The 17,593-nt window shown below is 41.3% G+C and overlaps 1 protein-coding gene across 1 annotated transcript in view; it reads right to left on the reverse strand.

Annotated features, from left to right (window-relative positions):
- The window catches only part of LOC140481260 (FRAS1-related extracellular matrix protein 2-like), a 234,766-nt gene that overhangs the window by 112,246 nt on the left and 104,927 nt on the right, over positions 1-17,593 (reverse strand). Inside the window, exons 3-5 of the mRNA XM_072577166.1 lie at positions 16,629-16,775; positions 7,278-7,508; positions 1,507-1,632 (exon numbers count right to left, since the gene is read on the reverse strand). Coding sequence (XP_072433267.1) covers positions 1,507-1,632; positions 7,278-7,508; positions 16,629-16,775 — 504 coding nt within the window. The remainder of the gene's footprint in view (positions 1-1,506; positions 1,633-7,277; positions 7,509-16,628; positions 16,776-17,593) is intronic.

The raw sequence follows: 17,593 nt of genomic DNA on the forward strand, positions 1-17,593 counted from the left end.
TGCTAATCACTGTGCCGCCCACATAGTTTCTGGTTTGTGTAGAATGCATTTTTACGGGGTGTGGGGGCGGGGTGAAGAACGATGCTATCTGATGTAGTTGTTTCATGCCAGAACAACCAGAACTTCGAGTAAACACCTGCAAAAGAGTTTAACTACGGAGTACTGGATCTTAACTTGCAGAGTTCTTTGCTGCCAAACATTCGCTGCCATCATTTGAAATATCCGTTTTGTTTTGGCAACATCCAAGAATAGGCTGAGTGTCTCTTGTATACAGAAACTGAAGAGATTAAATTCAGCTTGCAAATCCAGTACAGAGAGGGCCACAGACTCCACAGCAATTGCAGGGCACAAATGCTTTTGTGGCACAGAAGCAATTGAGGTTCAAGAGTTTTCTATCTAGGTGGTCTTTCAGACTTACACCACAAGTCGTCACAAGTCCAAGTCTACAGACTCACCACACTCCTGTACTACAGTGAGACCTGGACAATGTATCAGTGACAAAGTAGATAAGCAGAGCAACTTCACCAGCAATGCCTGTGCTGCATTCTCTGGATTCAAAGGGACTATCATGTGCTTGCAACCTTCTTGAAGCCAGCGCTATAGGCATTCAGACAAAACTGCTGTAAGATCAATAACAGTACCTGAACATGGGTCAAAATGGCTGTAAACTGTCTGCCCAGTCAGGTCCAAACTTCTCCATACTTAAATTGCTAGATTTCCAGGGGAGGACAAAGAAATTGCTTCAAATGAACTCTGAAGCTTTCTTTGGAGAACAACAGCATTGACAATGATGATTGGGAGAAACTTGCAAACAGCAATATAAATGGTGATACCTTGTCCATCAAGCATCAAGCTTTGAATCCAAGTGTCTTGGGGCATCGCGCTGGCAGAGAATGTAAAAACAGAGTCAAATTTTACACTCCAGGCCCGTTGTCAAGCAAAGGCTGCCAGTATTCTCAAAGATCCATCTCACCCTGGCAATGTGCTTCTACAACCTCTACCATCGGGGAGAAGGTACAGAAGCCTGAACACACGCACCAGCCGGTTTCAAAACAGTTTCTACCCTACTGTTGCTAGAATACTGAATGGACTCACAAACTCCTAGCATTCGCCTGCACCTCTGTTTCTGTTTTTGTCGCTGTTTACCTATTATTTACTTATCTATGCTACCTAACTCTGTGGTCTGCCGGTATTGCTCACAGTCAAAACTTTTCACTATGCCTTGGTACAGGTGACAATAAATTCAATTCAATTCACTGTCTCACAGGACAACAGTCCTGTCCCATGTGTACATGGGTTCACAGGCTGAGAATTAACTTGTCCAGTCACAGAAAGACCTATGACTGAAAGGTGTATCCCTGTGTAGATGTCACTTTTAACTTGAGGCACTGCTGACAATGACCATTGCATCTTTAAGTTTCTGCAGGTTACTGGATATTTCCACATTATAGTGAGAATAATTCATTACTTACATTTGATGTTAGCAACTACTATTCCTTCTCTTACCTTGATGTGTGGAACAGATAACCATCAGTTCTTGACTCGTATCTCCTGTCCTCATCACTGGAATCAACAACTCACCAATATCTTCATCAATGGCATAGGAAGATTTGGGGATAAAGACCGTCGATTCTGAAGAAAATATACGTAAAAGTGTTGATAAGAAGAAACAATGGAAATGATAAAATTGTTTTTGTATAATTGAGCAACAATACACAAACCCAGAAATGCATTATATATAACGAGGTGGTGAAAATAACGTTTATTCTTTGATGTTCTGTGGAATTTTATACTTATCTAAGTAATTGCTGATGTGTTTTCTTTGTTTTTTTGGAAGTATAAGTGCGTAGTAGTTCCTTTATACAAGTTGCTATATTTTGCAATATTATGAGAATTAGAATCTTATTGCTTTAAAGACGATGGATGTGCATTGAATGAGGCTGTGTATCAATATCCAGATAATATCCAAATCATGACAGATAATATTTATATAGGACAGAGGTCTCTTGGTTGAACTTTACTTGAATTGTGACTCCAGCAGGCAGTCTCACTTGTGCACCTACCACAGTGAAAAGTATTCTTTCTTTTGGTCCAGAAAACACACACACACACGCAGACTCCTGGCAGTGTATCAAAGGAAACTTCTGTATGGAAAATCTAAATTAATCCTGGCACTACAGGTCTGAATAAACCAAAATATTTGGGGATATTTTCCAAGCTAACACATTTATGCAACAATAAAAGATAATTATAGTTGTTATTAAGCTCCCAAAGTACCTTGAGAGACAGTTTTTTTTTCATATTTTACAAAGACCTTACATGCTATTTACTCAGTAGGTTAGACATCTGCAAAATGAAGATTTTCAACCCACTGACAATAAAATTTATACTAATGAACAACTAGTAAAATTCCTAAATGTCTGACATCTATGAAAAAGACTAGAAATTCCACTATCTGGGCTCAATGTTAAGGTGGCTGCAATCCAAAAATTGAATCAACACAAACGGAGCGAAAAGTCAACGTTCATTTTGGGGTTTGAGAACTCATAAGCAGATTTCTGGCAGTTAAAGTGCTTTCAATAATTAATGGGCCTGATATTAATGAAAAGCTGTGAAAATTGTCACAGCAGACATATAGGTCCTGATGTCATCAAAAGGGTGGAAAGACCAACAAGAAGCAGTAGGTCCCCAGGGAATAGCCACAGCAGGGGATACAGATAGAAGTTGTGGGTAGCTGTCAAAAGGGTAGAGAGAGAGAATGGATGGCAGGTCATCAGAAAGGGAAAAAGACGGTGCAATAGGGCCACAGTGTTTGTGGATGGGGCGTAGAATAAAGATTTTCTTCTGAGGTCTTGGGCGAGCAATCCTGTTCTTCCTGAGCCAGAAGAAATGCCACAAGAGGCAGCTCTTTAGCACTTGGCTGGATTGTATATCTTGTATCTGCTGCCAGGAATCTTGTGGCCTGGGGGGTTCTCCTCATTCACTTTAAACTTCAGCCGTGGCACTGTTGATAACATAAATGTTAATTTAATCCCCACCTACCTTTGAGGCAGCCCCATCGATTGCTGAATTTGCCTTTGCTAAATTTAAACATGCAGGTATGTTGCTGGATTACTGGCTCCCTCTTCCCTACTTTGTAGAGTTAAAATAAGACCAAACATTCAAACGTCCTGATTCAAACTCTTCTTTTTCCCCTCAATCAACCTTTCTTTGTGAACTTTTGTCTTTAAAATATTTTACCTTATATAGTTCAAAAGGTCCAAGCCAATGTGTTAACTGAAAAGTTACCATTGTAATCTATCATCCAATGGCAGCAGTAAACTGACTGGTTGCAAACTGGATTATCAAAGGTTCTGCTGAAAACCGTTCTTTGCTCTCATTTTCACACCACATGCTATCTAAACTTTCAGGTTGTTTTACCTTTGCAGTATAATTCCAAAGCTTTCCTTTAAACAATGAATGCACACACATTCTACTTGCAGATAAATCATTCAGCGGGAGTCCTGCTCTGCAAGTGGAGTTTGCAATGTACTTATTCTTAAGGCTACTAAAGTTACATAAACATGACTGAAGCTTGTGGCCTGGAAAATGTCCTGTTTCAAGTCTAGAAATGGTAATAGAGGACATTCCAGAAGAGAAGGAGTTAACCTAGAGACACTCAAGAAACTTGCAGTTTTCTTACACGAATTAGTCAGCTAATTATCAAAACAAGACGGGCTTTGAGAGATTTTATATGTATATATATTATATACACAGACTGACTGCGAGTGATTTCACGTACACTAATCAGTTACTCCTTTCACATCATTAGATGGTCTTTTAATTAATTGAAGTGCATGGTAATCACTCCGCCAGCAAGACCACACTTTCAACTGTCACAGCCTTAAGCTCTGGAATTGTCTTCCCAAATATCTGTTTCTGCCATTTTTACTTTAAGTGCTCATTAAAACCTAATTTCTTGACCAAGTGTCTGGACACAGCCTTGTGTGAGACAAACAACTATCAAATTTTGTTTGATAAAACTGTTGTGAACTGCCTTGTGAGGCTCTGCACATTTAAAATGTCATATTGTTGGAATTGCTATTGTTGGAATTTTGGTAAAACTTTATTTTGATTGCACCAAAGAGTCAATTCCTCTCAATTGGAGATGATTGATAAATTTACTTAATTTGGAATATTGCTTTGAAATATCATTTGAAGGTTGTAATAAAACTAGGGAGACATATTCATTACTTTGCAAGACAGAATAACCTGCTATAGCAAAGTGTTTTCTCCACTTTTTTCAAATGCATGAAAAATATGCTTTTTTCCTTTGGTTAATTTAAACATCAATTAACTTGCTTAAGTGTTGTTAAGACATATTAAACAAATTACTGTTACTTAATACAATTGTCTTTCTCCTAACATTACTTATTTTTGATCAAATCCCAAATTTTTTGGAACAAAACTTTGAAAATTGGATTTTAGGACAATGTCTTTGACTTACTCGATGTGCACTCTTGATTTGCCAAATGCATTACAATAACAGAAGCATCTGAGGCAATGAGATTAGTCTACCAATTACCAATATTGAAGCTTTGAACACTGCAGGTCAGGGGAGCTACTCTGATGTTGGTCTCTTTGTGTTTAGGGAAATAAACTGAGACTAAGGAACAGCACGGCACTATTCTGTCATTTGAAACTGTTTTGCTAATCAATTAGGTCATGGTTGATCTGTATTTTAACTCTACCTACTCACCTTGAGAAAGGCTGAAGGTGACAGAAAATCTAAAACAGTTTCTCAATGATCTTTCTATTTCCTAACATCATTCATAACAAATATTTCAATTAAATTAACCACAAAGGAACTGCAAGAACATTTACTGGTAACAGGCTCACCCCAGGTTGGTTTATCCTTGCAGTGATGGAATGAGATGTGGGTTAAGTATTTGGTCAATTAATTAACCCACTAAAAATGGTACATGCTGACCAGAGGCACCAACCAGCTTTATCCTGAACTCTGGTTAACAGTGAGAAGCCAGGAAAAACAGAATAGCCAGAATTTTATATGGAGGCAAGGGTCTTGCCTCTACATGGAAATTCTGGACGTGAGCTACCTCTGCTTGCCGTTCCACTCCTTAGCCAATTTATAGTCATGAGGTGGTCCAGCTCTCTCATCCCAACAGTGCCTCAGGGAGTGGTGACTGCTGCTGGGGCTGCAGGCAGTCTTCAAAGAAGAGGTGCTGTGGACCTAGACTTCAAGGAATCCCTACAGTTTCATTAGCATCAGATTGGATGGTGCTAGCGAGAGTGGTGGTCAGGAAGATGAGTTTATAAAATTCTTTAATGACAGTTTCTTTGAACAATACATTATAGAATCAACTAGGTTTAAAGCTATGTTGATCTAGTTTGTAATACAGTACTATAATAAAAATTCCACTGGGAAACATAATCATAATACAATGGAATGCACATTACGTTCAATAACGACACACTCCAATGACAAACACGAAATTTAAACAAAGCCAATTAGAAATAAAAACGGGAAGAATTGGATAGGGTTGATTAGGTAAATAGTCTGCAAGGTATTGTGATAAATAAACAGAAAACAAAAATCATAAAACAATTCAGAATTTTCAACAAAACATGCTTTTCATTAGTAAACCACAAATCAATGACAGATCCATTCATACCTTGTAAAGAGGCGAAGCATAGTATTGGATTAAAAGAAGGCTTATAATAGCAAGTTTTGAGAAGACTTGTAGCTCAGGTTGAGGTTCTGGGTGTAGGTTTGCTCGCTGAGCTGGGAGATTCATTTCTAGATGTTTCGTCACCCTCCTAGGTAACATCTTCAGTGGGCCTCCCAGTGAAGGTTTGCCCGGAGGCCCACTGAAGATGTTACCTAGCAGGGTGATGAAATATCTGGAAATGAACCTTCCAGCTCAGCGAGCAAACCTATATCCAGAAAGGCTTATAAAATTGCAAAGAATATTAGTAAGTCTGAGAATTGACAGTGACTTGGGATCCAGCATAGGGCCACCAAAACATTAATAAAATCACTTCTACAGTGTATTTTTCCAGAAAACTGTCACTAAAGCATCTTAGAAACTCATTTTCCAGACCGGCATTGATTTCGTTGATTCAATCCACACAAAGATTAATGTCTTACACAACTATTATGTTGGCTTTGCCTCAAGTTCCAATAATTTCTTGCTTATTGCTCTGGCAAGTGGTATAACTACTGTTAGTAGGGCTTATAAACCACACAACAGCATTTTCTGACTCTTGCCACTTCCAATTTCTTTCCAAACTGATTTCACCTCCTGAGTGTCTGAGGCGAGATCCTTTCCCATTAAAGTCCCTGTATCATCCCTTTATTATCAGAGCTACCTCTCCCTCTTTTTGATTCTTCTTGCCTTTTTGAAACGCTGTATGCCCTGGAACTTTGTAACCTCTATCTCTGAAATGGTGATAAGGTCTGGATTTGAGCATCCATCTATCGTACTGGATGCTCACATTCAGGTAAAGTAACTTCAATTTTATGTTTCAGTACTATCCCCTCCTTGGATTTTGGTCTTCACTCTGTTATAATTAAGCTGTCTCTCCTGTCCTCTACCACTCAGCTTATCCCTAGCCTATTCAATATAATTTTCTATTGTGTCAACTTTCATCTTGGGATTTCCAAATCTTCCTTCACTTGATATGGACATGCTGTTGTTGGACTGGGTGTACAAAGTTAAAAATCACACAATACCAGGTTATAGTCCAACAGGTTTATTTGGAAGCTCTAGTTTTCAGACCGCTTCTCCTTCACAACCACCTGATAGGAGCAGCGCTCTGAAAGCTAGTGCTTCCAAACAAACCTGTTGGACAACCTGGAATGTTTTCTTACTGAAAGAATATTTTTCCTATTCTGACCATGCTTACTGGGGTACTCCTATGTTTGCATGCCCTGTCCCTTCCTGTCAAACCCTGGTAACAACTGTCTCTCTTACTACACTGCACCATTGCCCTTTCTTTCTAACTTCCTAAATGTTTCCTCATGTGAACTGTCCTCCAAACTATTTAATGTGAATATATCAACCAGAACATTCCATTCAAAACTAAACTTTGTTTCTTTTTCCAGTGAAATATATATGCTTCTTAATTAAATTTCTGTGGAATTTTGAAAAGCCAGTTTTACTTCAACATAAAATATCATACTTAATAGGCTTTGATCATATGTGCACCACATCACAAATATGCAAAGTTTTACTGGTAAGAATCTTGAAATACAGCTCAGTTAGGAAGATAATTACCATCACCCGGGTCCACAATCTCCACAGTTGCAGTCTCTGGGAATTCCAGAACGGCCATGACGGGCTCAGAAAGTACAATTTGGAATGTTTCAGACTGTTCATATTCGTTATCTGTCAAAATCCGTACTCTCCAAGACGCTGTGGTTTGACCTGGATTGAACTGCACCTGTTTTTGGGATTTTCCTCTGAAATCCTTATCCTTCTCAGCTGTGCCATCTTTTGTACCAATGCCTGTCAACAGAACATGAAAAGCAGCTGGGTCAAAATCCAAGTAAATCTAACACATAGCCCTTCAGTGAATGATTTCACAATGGCAAAACTAATGAATAAATGCTGAGCTGCAGTACCATTGATGGACAAATAAATACAAGACTGGGTTGGAATTTCCTTCTGAATTTCAAACAAAAAAGAACAACAAAATGTAAGCTGGTTTCTCAACTGATCTTATAGAACAGTACAGCACAGAACAGACCCTTCGGCCCACAATGTTGTGCCGAGCATTTATCTTAATCTAAGATCAACCTAACCTACACATCCCTCAATTTACTGCCATCTGTGTGCAGGTCCAGCAGTCGCTTAAATGTCCCTAATGTCTCTGACTGTACCACCACTGCTAGCAGTGCATTCCATGCACCCACCACTCTCTGCGTGAAGAACCTACCTCTGACATCTCTCCTATACCTTCCTCCAATCACCTTAAAATTATGACAGCCCTCATGACAGCCATTTCTACCCTGGGGAAATGTCTCTGGCTATCTACTCTATCTATGCCTCTCATCAGCTTGTATACCTCCATCAAGTTGCCTCTCTTCCTTCTTCTCTCCAGTGTGAAAAGCCCGAGTTCACTCAACCTCTCCTCATAAGACAACCCCTCCAATCCAGGCAGCATCTTGGTAAATGCCCTCTGTACCTATTCTGAAGCTTCCACATCCTTCCAATAATGAGGCAACCAGAACTGGACACTATATTCCAAGTGTGATCTAAACAGGGTCTTTTCGAGCTGCAGCAAAACCTGGTGGCTGTAAAACTCAATCCTCTTGTTAATGAAGGCCAAAACACCATATGCCTTCTTATAAACACTATCAACTTGGGTGGTAACTTTGAGGGATCTATGTATGTGGACCCCAAGATCCTGCTGTTCCTCCACACTGCCAAGAATCCTGTCTTTAACTCTATATTCAGCCTTCAAATTCAACCTTCCAAAATGAATCATTTTGCATTTATCCAGGTTGAACGCCATCTGCCACTTCTCAGCCCAGTTCTGTTTCCTGCCAATGTCTTGTTGTAGCCTGCAACAGCCCTCGACACTATCTATAACACCACCAACCTTTGTCGGCAAACTTACTAACCTACCCTACTACTTCTTCAAGTCATTTATAAAAACTACAAAGAGCAGAGGTCCAAAAGCAGATCCCTGCGGGACACCACTGGTCACAGACCTCCAGGCGAAATACTTTCCATCCACTACCACTCGTTGTCTTCTTTTGGCCAACCAATTCTGTATCCAGACAGCCAAATTTCCCTGTATCCCATACCTCCTAACTTTCTGAATTAGCCTACTGTAGAGAACCTTATCAAATGCCTTACTGAAATCCATATACACCACATCCACTGCTTGACCTTCATCAACCTGTCTCGTCACATCCTCAAAGAACTCAAGGCTTGTAAGGCATGACCTGCCCCTCACAAAGCTTTGCTGACTATCTTTAATCAAACTATGTTTTTCCAAATAGTCATAAGTCCTACCTATGAGAATCCTTTCCAGTATCTTGCTTACCACAGACATAAGACTGACTGGTCTGTAAGTCCCAGGGATTTCCCTATTCCGTTTCTTAAACAGAGGAACAACATTCACCTCCCTCCTATTATCCAGTACTACTCCCATGGAAAGTGAGGATGCAAAGATCATTGCCAGAGGTGCAGCAATCTCATTCCTCACTTCCAGAAATAACCTTGGATATACCTGGTGCGGCAGTGGGGACCTATCTATCTTAATGCTTACCAGAATTTCCAGCACATCCACTTTCTTAATATCAATCTGTTCAAGCCTATTAACCTGGTCCACAGTGTTTTCACTATCAACAAGGTCCCTCTCTCTAGTGAATACTGAAGTAAAAAATTCATTTAGGGCCTCTCCTACTTCTTCAGACTCCAGGCAGATGTTCCCTCCACTATCCCTGATCAGCCCTTCCCTCTCTCTGATCATTCTCCTATTCCTCAGGTAAGTGTGGAACGCTTTTGGGTTTTCCCTAATCCTTGCCACCAAAATTTTGCCAAAATTTCTTGACAAGCTCATCAAAATATAAATGTACAAACTATTATGAAACAAGCAAAAGTAAGTAAAATAAGCTAGATTTCAAGAAACTGTGCAGCATACTTGAGGACTATCTTTAATGGTTAGGGCTAAACGTTGGTTGGAAACTGACTGATGAAATAATGCACTGCAGGAGGAGTTACGAAGAGCAGAGTCAGACTTCCACTCTTCCTGGAGAAAGAAAAACCACCTCCGATACTGATGCACCATCTGATTGGCTGGGAGTTCAAGCAGTCAGAGCAGTGCCAACAGCTTGGTGGATGGCATGGATGGTACTTCAGACAGGAACATGAGGCAGGTAGTCATGGACCAAGGCAAGTCAGAGATATTTGGCTGGAGGGATGTAGCCATCTTAAGGAGTGGGGGTAGGGGGCTGTGGCAGTGTCAGTTTTGGAGAACAAGCAGAAGGAAGAGAGTCACTATCCCTGGGATGTGCTCCTGAAAATGGTCGCCATCCATTTTCTCCCAGTCTTTTAAAACATTAAAATCAAAGTGGGCAGCCCAGCTGTACATGCCAATCACATTTTAGTGTGGGCAGCATATTAACAAGGTATCTGGACTTTTAAGAGGCTCAATGAACTCTTAATAATTTATTTACACATGATAGGAAGGCTGCCATTTTGGTGTCCATCAGCCCGTGATATTACAGGGGTGAGTAGTAAGAAGGTGGTCCTTCTGTGACACCTTTGCTGTGGAAATCACCATTGGCAGGAGCTCATATAATTCAGACCCAGCTTTTGAATGTTCTTCTCCACTTTACAGTTGCTGGCGAAACTGAAGTACGAATGGTGATTGACAATTAATGCAGCAAGCAATCAAAGGCACAGGAACTACAGTGATGATTAGACAGCATCATCCTGTATTACCAGATTTCATTAAAGTAAAACAACTGAACTACTGACAAGCAACAAAGGGAACTGCGCAGTCAGTGACTGCGGTCAGCACTTGGCACTGGCCCCTTTGGAAAATATAGGAGGGCCACCCAATTTGCTCTATATTGTCTATGCTTTCTAATAAGGATGCCTGCCTGAGAAAGAACAGCCAACACACAGCCATTGAATGGCTGCTACACTATGCTAGGCCTAATGGATAAGAGATGCAATTTGTGCTGTTCTGGCTCAGGATGTTTCCCTCGGAGAGCTGCCAAAGTTCAGTCAGAGGTTGATCATTGCCATTCAAGAATTGAGGAGGTGAGCTGTGCCAAGTTGGGATTTTAAAAAATCGTTTGGTGGTCTCAGTGGGTGCCAAATGTCAGGCTACAATTGAAGGCCTCGATGTTGGGTGGAGGCCTTGATGTGGTGGTTGGCAATCCCTGGTAAACCCATCAGGGCCAGTAGCTTGTTATGGGATCTCCCACTGCTGATTAAATCCTGGAATCAGGATAAGGCCCTTAAATTGTCATTAGGAGTTGGGAGGTCATGTTGCAGCTGTACAGCACACTGGTTAGGCCACTTTTGGAATATTATATGCAATTCTGGTCACCCTTCTATAGGAAGGATATTGTGAAACTTGAAAGGGTTCAGAAAAGATTTGAAAGGATGTTGCTAGGGTTGGAGAGTTTGAGATATAGGGAAAGGCTGAATAGGCTGGATTTGTTTTCCCTGCAGTGTCGGAAGCTGAGGGTGACCTTATAGAGGTTTATAAAATCATGAGGGGTATGGATAGGATAAAGGTCTTTTCCCTGGGGTGGGTGAATCCAGAACTAGAGGACATAGGTTTAGGGTGAGAGGAGAAAAGTTTAAAAGGGACCTAAGGGGCAACTTTTCCATGCAGAACGTGTATGGAACTAACTGCCACAGAAGTGGTGGAGACTGGTACAATTACAACATTTGAAAGAAGATGAATAGGACGCGTTTGGAGGAATATGGGCCAAGTGCTGGCAAACGGGACTAGAATAGTTTAGGATATCTGGTCGGCATGGAAGTGTGCAGACTCCTTGGGCCAAATGGCCTCTAGCTGTACTGTAAGGACTCTATTCTATGAAACAAAGACTGGCATCTGTGTTGTACTGAAGGAGATGGATAGTCCACATATCAACTCTGGCTAAAGATTATTGCAAACGATTTAGCCTTATCTTTTGCACTGATTTGCTGGGCTCCCCTCTCATTGAGGATGGGGATATTTGTGGAGTCGTAAGTGACTGATTGGCAGACAAACTGTCCAACATCATCACAAATGTTTGTTAAATTGGTGGTAGGGTCAGGGACAGGCCACTCACTGAATTTGAACTTGAGACCGACCAAGACATCGTTTCCAATTAATTTCTACATTTCACAACATAAAGTATAATAAAAGTAATAAAATGTCCTTCCAACCAATGTTGACCAGTTTTACCAAATAGTCATTGTGAAAGCTTATTAGTAGGTCTCTCTTCATTAATGATTTATAGAACAGTTTCTTACTAGTAAGGAGAGTGGTAAACACTGTATTTAAAGAAATTGTTCTTTGGTTATGGATGATGCTGACAGGTGACAGGTCAGGCAGGGATGGGTGTTAAATCCTACCAGTATCCTTCCTGCATGCCTCAGTCCAATTAAATCAAACTAAAATCAGCTCAAGGCTGCGTCTGACTGACTGTGATTTCCCATTCATTGGGGGTGGGGGAACTCAGCATGTCAGCCTGCTAGAGCCTTGAGTCGGAAGTGGCAGGGTTGTGGGGTGGGGCTCAGCATTTCTCTACAAATTCCCATTCCCAACTGAAGAAGTTTTGCACAGGTCCAGGTGTTCCTTTGCACTCCTCCCACCTATCTCTGGTGGTCTCAGTGACCGAGATATCCCCACCAGATCTGCCCTGTGTCCTGGGCCAAGGCACTTTGTTCTGTAGCACTCCCTGCAGCTCCAACAACTCACTGGAGGAGGAGGCTCCACAAATAGCCCCATCCTCAATGATGGGACAGCCCAGCACATCAGCTCAAAAGGTAAGGCTAAACCATTCACAATAATCTTCAGCCAGAGCTGACAAGTGGACTATCCATCTCCTTCAGTACAACACAGATGCCAATATTTGTTTTACTGAATAGAATCCTTACAGTACAGAAAGAGATCATTCGGCCCATCGAGTCTGCACCGATCCTCCAAAGACTATCTGCTCCTTGATATTCAATGGCACTACGATCACTGATTCCTCCACTATCAACAACCTTGGGGTCACCACTGACCAAAAACTGGACATATAAATACTGTGGCTACAAAAGCAGGTCAGACACTAGAACTTCTGCATCTCCAAACTAATCTCCTGAATCTCAAAGCCTGCTGTGTCATATCAGAACATCTGCTTCCTGATTGACAGGTGCTTCACAACAGTACTTAATAAGTTACATTGTTGTCAAAATCCACAAAGCAAGCCTTCATTCAGGCCAACTAAGGGTTCAGGAGTGAATAGATATAGGATTCAAAGTGAATAGATATAGGATTCAAAAGGAAAAAAAGAAACTTAACAATATGCACTATCTTACATCATTCTAAAAACAGAATGTAATTAAATACATTCCTGTAATACAGTTAATGAATTTTTAAAGAAGTAATGCGTTAGTAAATGAGTGCAAGTCTCCAGGCTGGCTCACCCACACACTGAGTACACTTTGATTGAGAGTCTTGGCAGGAAAGACCTACAGGAATACTCTTTCTGAACACAAAGGAAAGTGCAAGGTTTGTGAAGGTTTGTAGCTCAGGTTGAGGTTTAGGGTGTAGGTTTGCTCGCTGAGCTGTAGGTTTGATATCCAGACGTTTCATTACCTGGCTAGGTAACATCATCAGTGGCGACCTCCAAGTGAAGCAAAGCTGTTGTCTCCTGCTTTCTATTTATATCTTTCTCCTGGATGGGGTTCCTGGGATTTGTGGTGATGTCATTTCCTGTTCGTTTTCTGAGGGGTTGATAGATGGCATCTAGATCTATGCATTTGTTTTTGGTATTGTGGTTGGAGTGCCAGGCCTTTAGGAATTCTCTGGCATGTCTTTGCCTTAACTCCAACCACAATGCCAAAAACAAATGCATAGATCTAGATGCCATCTATCAACCCCTCAGAAAACGAACAGGAAATGACATCACCACAAATCCCAGGAACCCCATCCAGGAGAAAGATATAAATAGAAAGCAGGAGACAACAGCTTTGCTTCACTTGGAGGTCGCCACTGATGATGTTACCTAGCCAGGTAATGAAACGTCTGGATATCAAACCTATAGCTCAGCGAGCAAACCTACACCCCACAAAAGCAAGTGATAGGAATGCAGAAGCTCCATCCTGTGCCAAGTTGTGGAACATGACAGCACATTCTCACTGCTTCCTGGATAAACACTCAGCTTGAAAAACCTCATCATAACCTTTAGACTGAACAACCTTAGATGCCAAAACTGATCAGAAATCAAACCACTTACTTGCAGTTTCAACCTTTACTCTATTGGGCACAGACACAAAAAAAAGCATTCTAGATTCTAAAAATATTAATGCTAACTTGTTTTGACAGCTGATGTACAGTCTGCTCAAGTTTTAACAATCCTTCAGCGCTCTATCTGTCACATAGTGGAGCAAGCGAAGAATAAAGATCTGAGACGAGTTCTTTAGATTATTGCTTCAGATTTGAAGCTCACGTTTTTCTGATGAGATATTTTCATAAATGAACTCATTTGCATTGCAAATATTTTGACTCTTCAGATATTTAAGAAAAGTTTGTTGGCAACTTCTGCCTGTAGTGAAAATATCATGCAAGATTACTAGAATTTCCACATAAGTTTATTCACAAATCAATCTATTTCTGTACGGTGTGATTATTCTATTTGTTTACCATGTAAAAGCCATAAAATGATAAAATCATAGGCATCTGCAATGTAGAAGGGATACATATGGATCATCAGATCCATCCTCGAGTTATGAAAGTGCTGTCAAATTAGTTCCACTCCCTGTGTTTTTCCCTTGGTGCCCTGTAGTCTTTGCATTACATATCCAATTCTCTTTTGAAAGTTACTATTTCAGCCAATATGTCGTAACTCGCTATTATTTCAGCCACATTACTGAAAGGTTGGGATGAGACTGTTACAGTAGCAATTACTATATATACTCCTGTAAAAGTTGAATTTTTTAGACTACTTTTTAAGGTTATATTTATGGGGTCAACTATTTCATGGATACGACACAACACCAGGTTCTCGTCCAACAGATTTATTTCGAAGCATTAGCTTTTGGAGTGCTGCTTCTTCATCAGGTAGTTGTGGAATATAACATTGTAAGACACAGAATTACTGTATATTTAGCAGAAGCGCAGCAGGTCAGGCAGCATTCAAGGAGCAGGAGAATCAACGTTTTGGGCATAAGCCCTTCTTCAGGAACGTCGATTCTCCTGCTCCTTGGATGCTGCCTGACCTGCTGCGCTTTTCCAGCAACACATTTTTCAGCTCTGATCTCCAGCATCTGCAGTCCTCACTTTCTCCTATTTCGCAGAAGCCCAATTAATCTCGAAACGAATAAAGAAAAAAAAGAATTACAGTAATTACAATAAAGAATTACAATAAAGACTGAGGCCCAGAATGGAGCAGACGGGAACCCCAGAGCGGAGTGGGACGGCCAACAGACTGCAGGCCAGAGCGGAGAGGGACACCCAGTAGATTGGAGGCCCACAGCGAAGATGGACACCCAGTAGACTGGAGGCCCACAGTGGAAAGGGACACCCAGCAGACTGGGAGCCCAGTGTGGAGTGGAACGGCCAGTAGACTGGAGGCCAAGACTTGAGCGGGACAACCAACGACTGGAGGCCTGTAATGGCGCGGATTGGCCAGTAGACTGGAGGCCCGGTGCGGACTGGGATGGCCAGTAGACTGGAGGCCAAGACTGGAGCGGGACGACCAACGACTGCAGGCCCATAATGGAGCGGAATGGCCATTAGACTGGAGGCCCAGAGCTGGGTGGGACAGCCAGCAGACTAGAGGCCCAGAGAGGAGCAGGGCGACCGGCAGATTGGAGGCCCAGAATGGAGTGGGACGGCCAGCAGAATGAAGGCCTGGGGGGGAGTTGGATGGCCAGAAGACTGGAGGCCCAGAGCTGAGTGGGACAGCCAGCAGACCAGAGGCCCACAGAGGAGCAGGACAACCAGCAGATTGGGGGCCGAGAACGGGATGGCCAGATGACTGGAGGCCCAGAGGGGAGTGGGATGGCCAGTAGACTGGAAACCCAGAGTGGAGTGCGACAGCCAGGGGACTAGAGGCCCAGAGCGTTGTGCGACGGCCAGTAGACTGGAGGCCCAGAGCGGAGCAGGACGACCAGCAGATTGAACGCCCAGGGTGGAGCGGGATGGCCATACAAAAATGAGTACTAATTATAGTAACTATTGTCCTCATTTAGTAATGAACTTTAGAAATTCGTAACCTAATGTTGGTGTGAATTGTACATCAAAGCACATAATAGCATGAAAGAAAAATTCATTTCCTCACAGTAACATTTATATACAGGATAATATCTAGATTCACAAATGTTGACCTGTTATCTGTGAAGAACTAGGGTCTTATTTTATACAAGATATAAAGAAAATTCCAGATTTTTTGGCCAAAAATAGAGACTTTTACATGAGATCAACTTTTACATGAGTACATATAGTACTTTTCTGTAATCAGTGACACTGTAGACACATTAAAAGTATTGACTGACACTGTACCAGTCATTTCGAAAGGAACATTACTTATGGATTATTGCTTCCAATTATGTATTAATGCTTTTTTTAAAAAGATTTTTCAATTGTGTACCTGTTATTTGTGAAAAACCTGTTTGAGCCACCAATGAAAATTCCATATATCAGAACTCTACCAAGGCAGTTACTGCAGAGAAAACAACAAAATGGCAAAAGCTGATGGAATCTATAGAATACTGACAGTAAAAGAATAATCATTTTGAAGTACCCAGCTGGGACAACTTACAAAGGAATATATAGATAAATTATGTATTATACTATTTGCTGACTTGATCAGCCAGTCCATTTTAGATTGAAAACAAAAGCCAGTAATACAAACACATACTATATTGTAATTATTTGTGGTTTTGCCAGGTACTTACCAACAAATGACGTTTCTCCCAGATAACCTCTGCGCTTTAATGTAACCTCCAGGAATTTTGAATTCTCATCTATAAGGTAGTACTCCTTTTCCAGAGAGATCCAAGCCCAGTTCAAACGAAAAAGTTGATTCTTCAACTTATTACCACCTGCAGAACAAATGCCGAGAACACAAATTTAGACATGTACCATTTGTCCAGTAACTACATATTTTGTGAAGGCGGGGATAAAGCTTATGGTTGCACCAATAATCCACCACAGGACAATCTGATGCCAGATTTGCAAAGTCAGTGGAACAGCAAAACTTTTACGTGGGACTGATGAATGCTCAAGGCATTACAAATACATTCTGCCTGCTCCATCCCACCAGAAACTCTGGCACCACCAAGACATTTCCACACACTGGATTCAACCCTCCATCCGACTCCCCTACACTCTGCCCTGACTTGCCTGTCCTGTGACCCCAACATCTAGTCTTTTGGAAAGCTGCAAGCCATCTGATTTCAAACACCAATGTCCAGTTTATTTCCTGTCATCATCTGAACCAGGAAGTGGGAATTCCCTGCATAAGATGTCCCTGACCACTCTGATATGGCTGATCTTGTAAGGGGCAGATAAAATGTTCTTCTCTGTACAAAGCTGAGCAGGTTTTTGCTATGAAATGTAGCCTGGTAAATCCAGACCTGAGTTGTTCTCTTAAATTCAGTTCACAGTCTGGAGAACAGCCAAGAGAATTAACATGGTGTGAAACTGGTCTATCTATATCAGCAGCACAAAAGAGTGAACTTGCAGCCAATTTTTTACTGGGCCAGTTTTTATCTTCTTGAAAGATACTATCAAAGTGATTAAATTTGTTTTTCCAGCCAAGCAAGTGCAATGGGGAATCTAGGAAATCAGTCTTTACAACAAATTGCAAGTTATTATTCTGTGATTTTCAGTGGAAAGAAGACAATTGCTGATTCACTTT

The sequence above is a fragment of the Chiloscyllium punctatum genome, chromosome 9, assembly GCF_047496795.1.
Source record: "Chiloscyllium punctatum isolate Juve2018m chromosome 9, sChiPun1.3, whole genome shotgun sequence".
Lineage (NCBI taxonomy): Eukaryota > Metazoa > Chordata > Chondrichthyes > Orectolobiformes > Hemiscylliidae > Chiloscyllium > Chiloscyllium punctatum.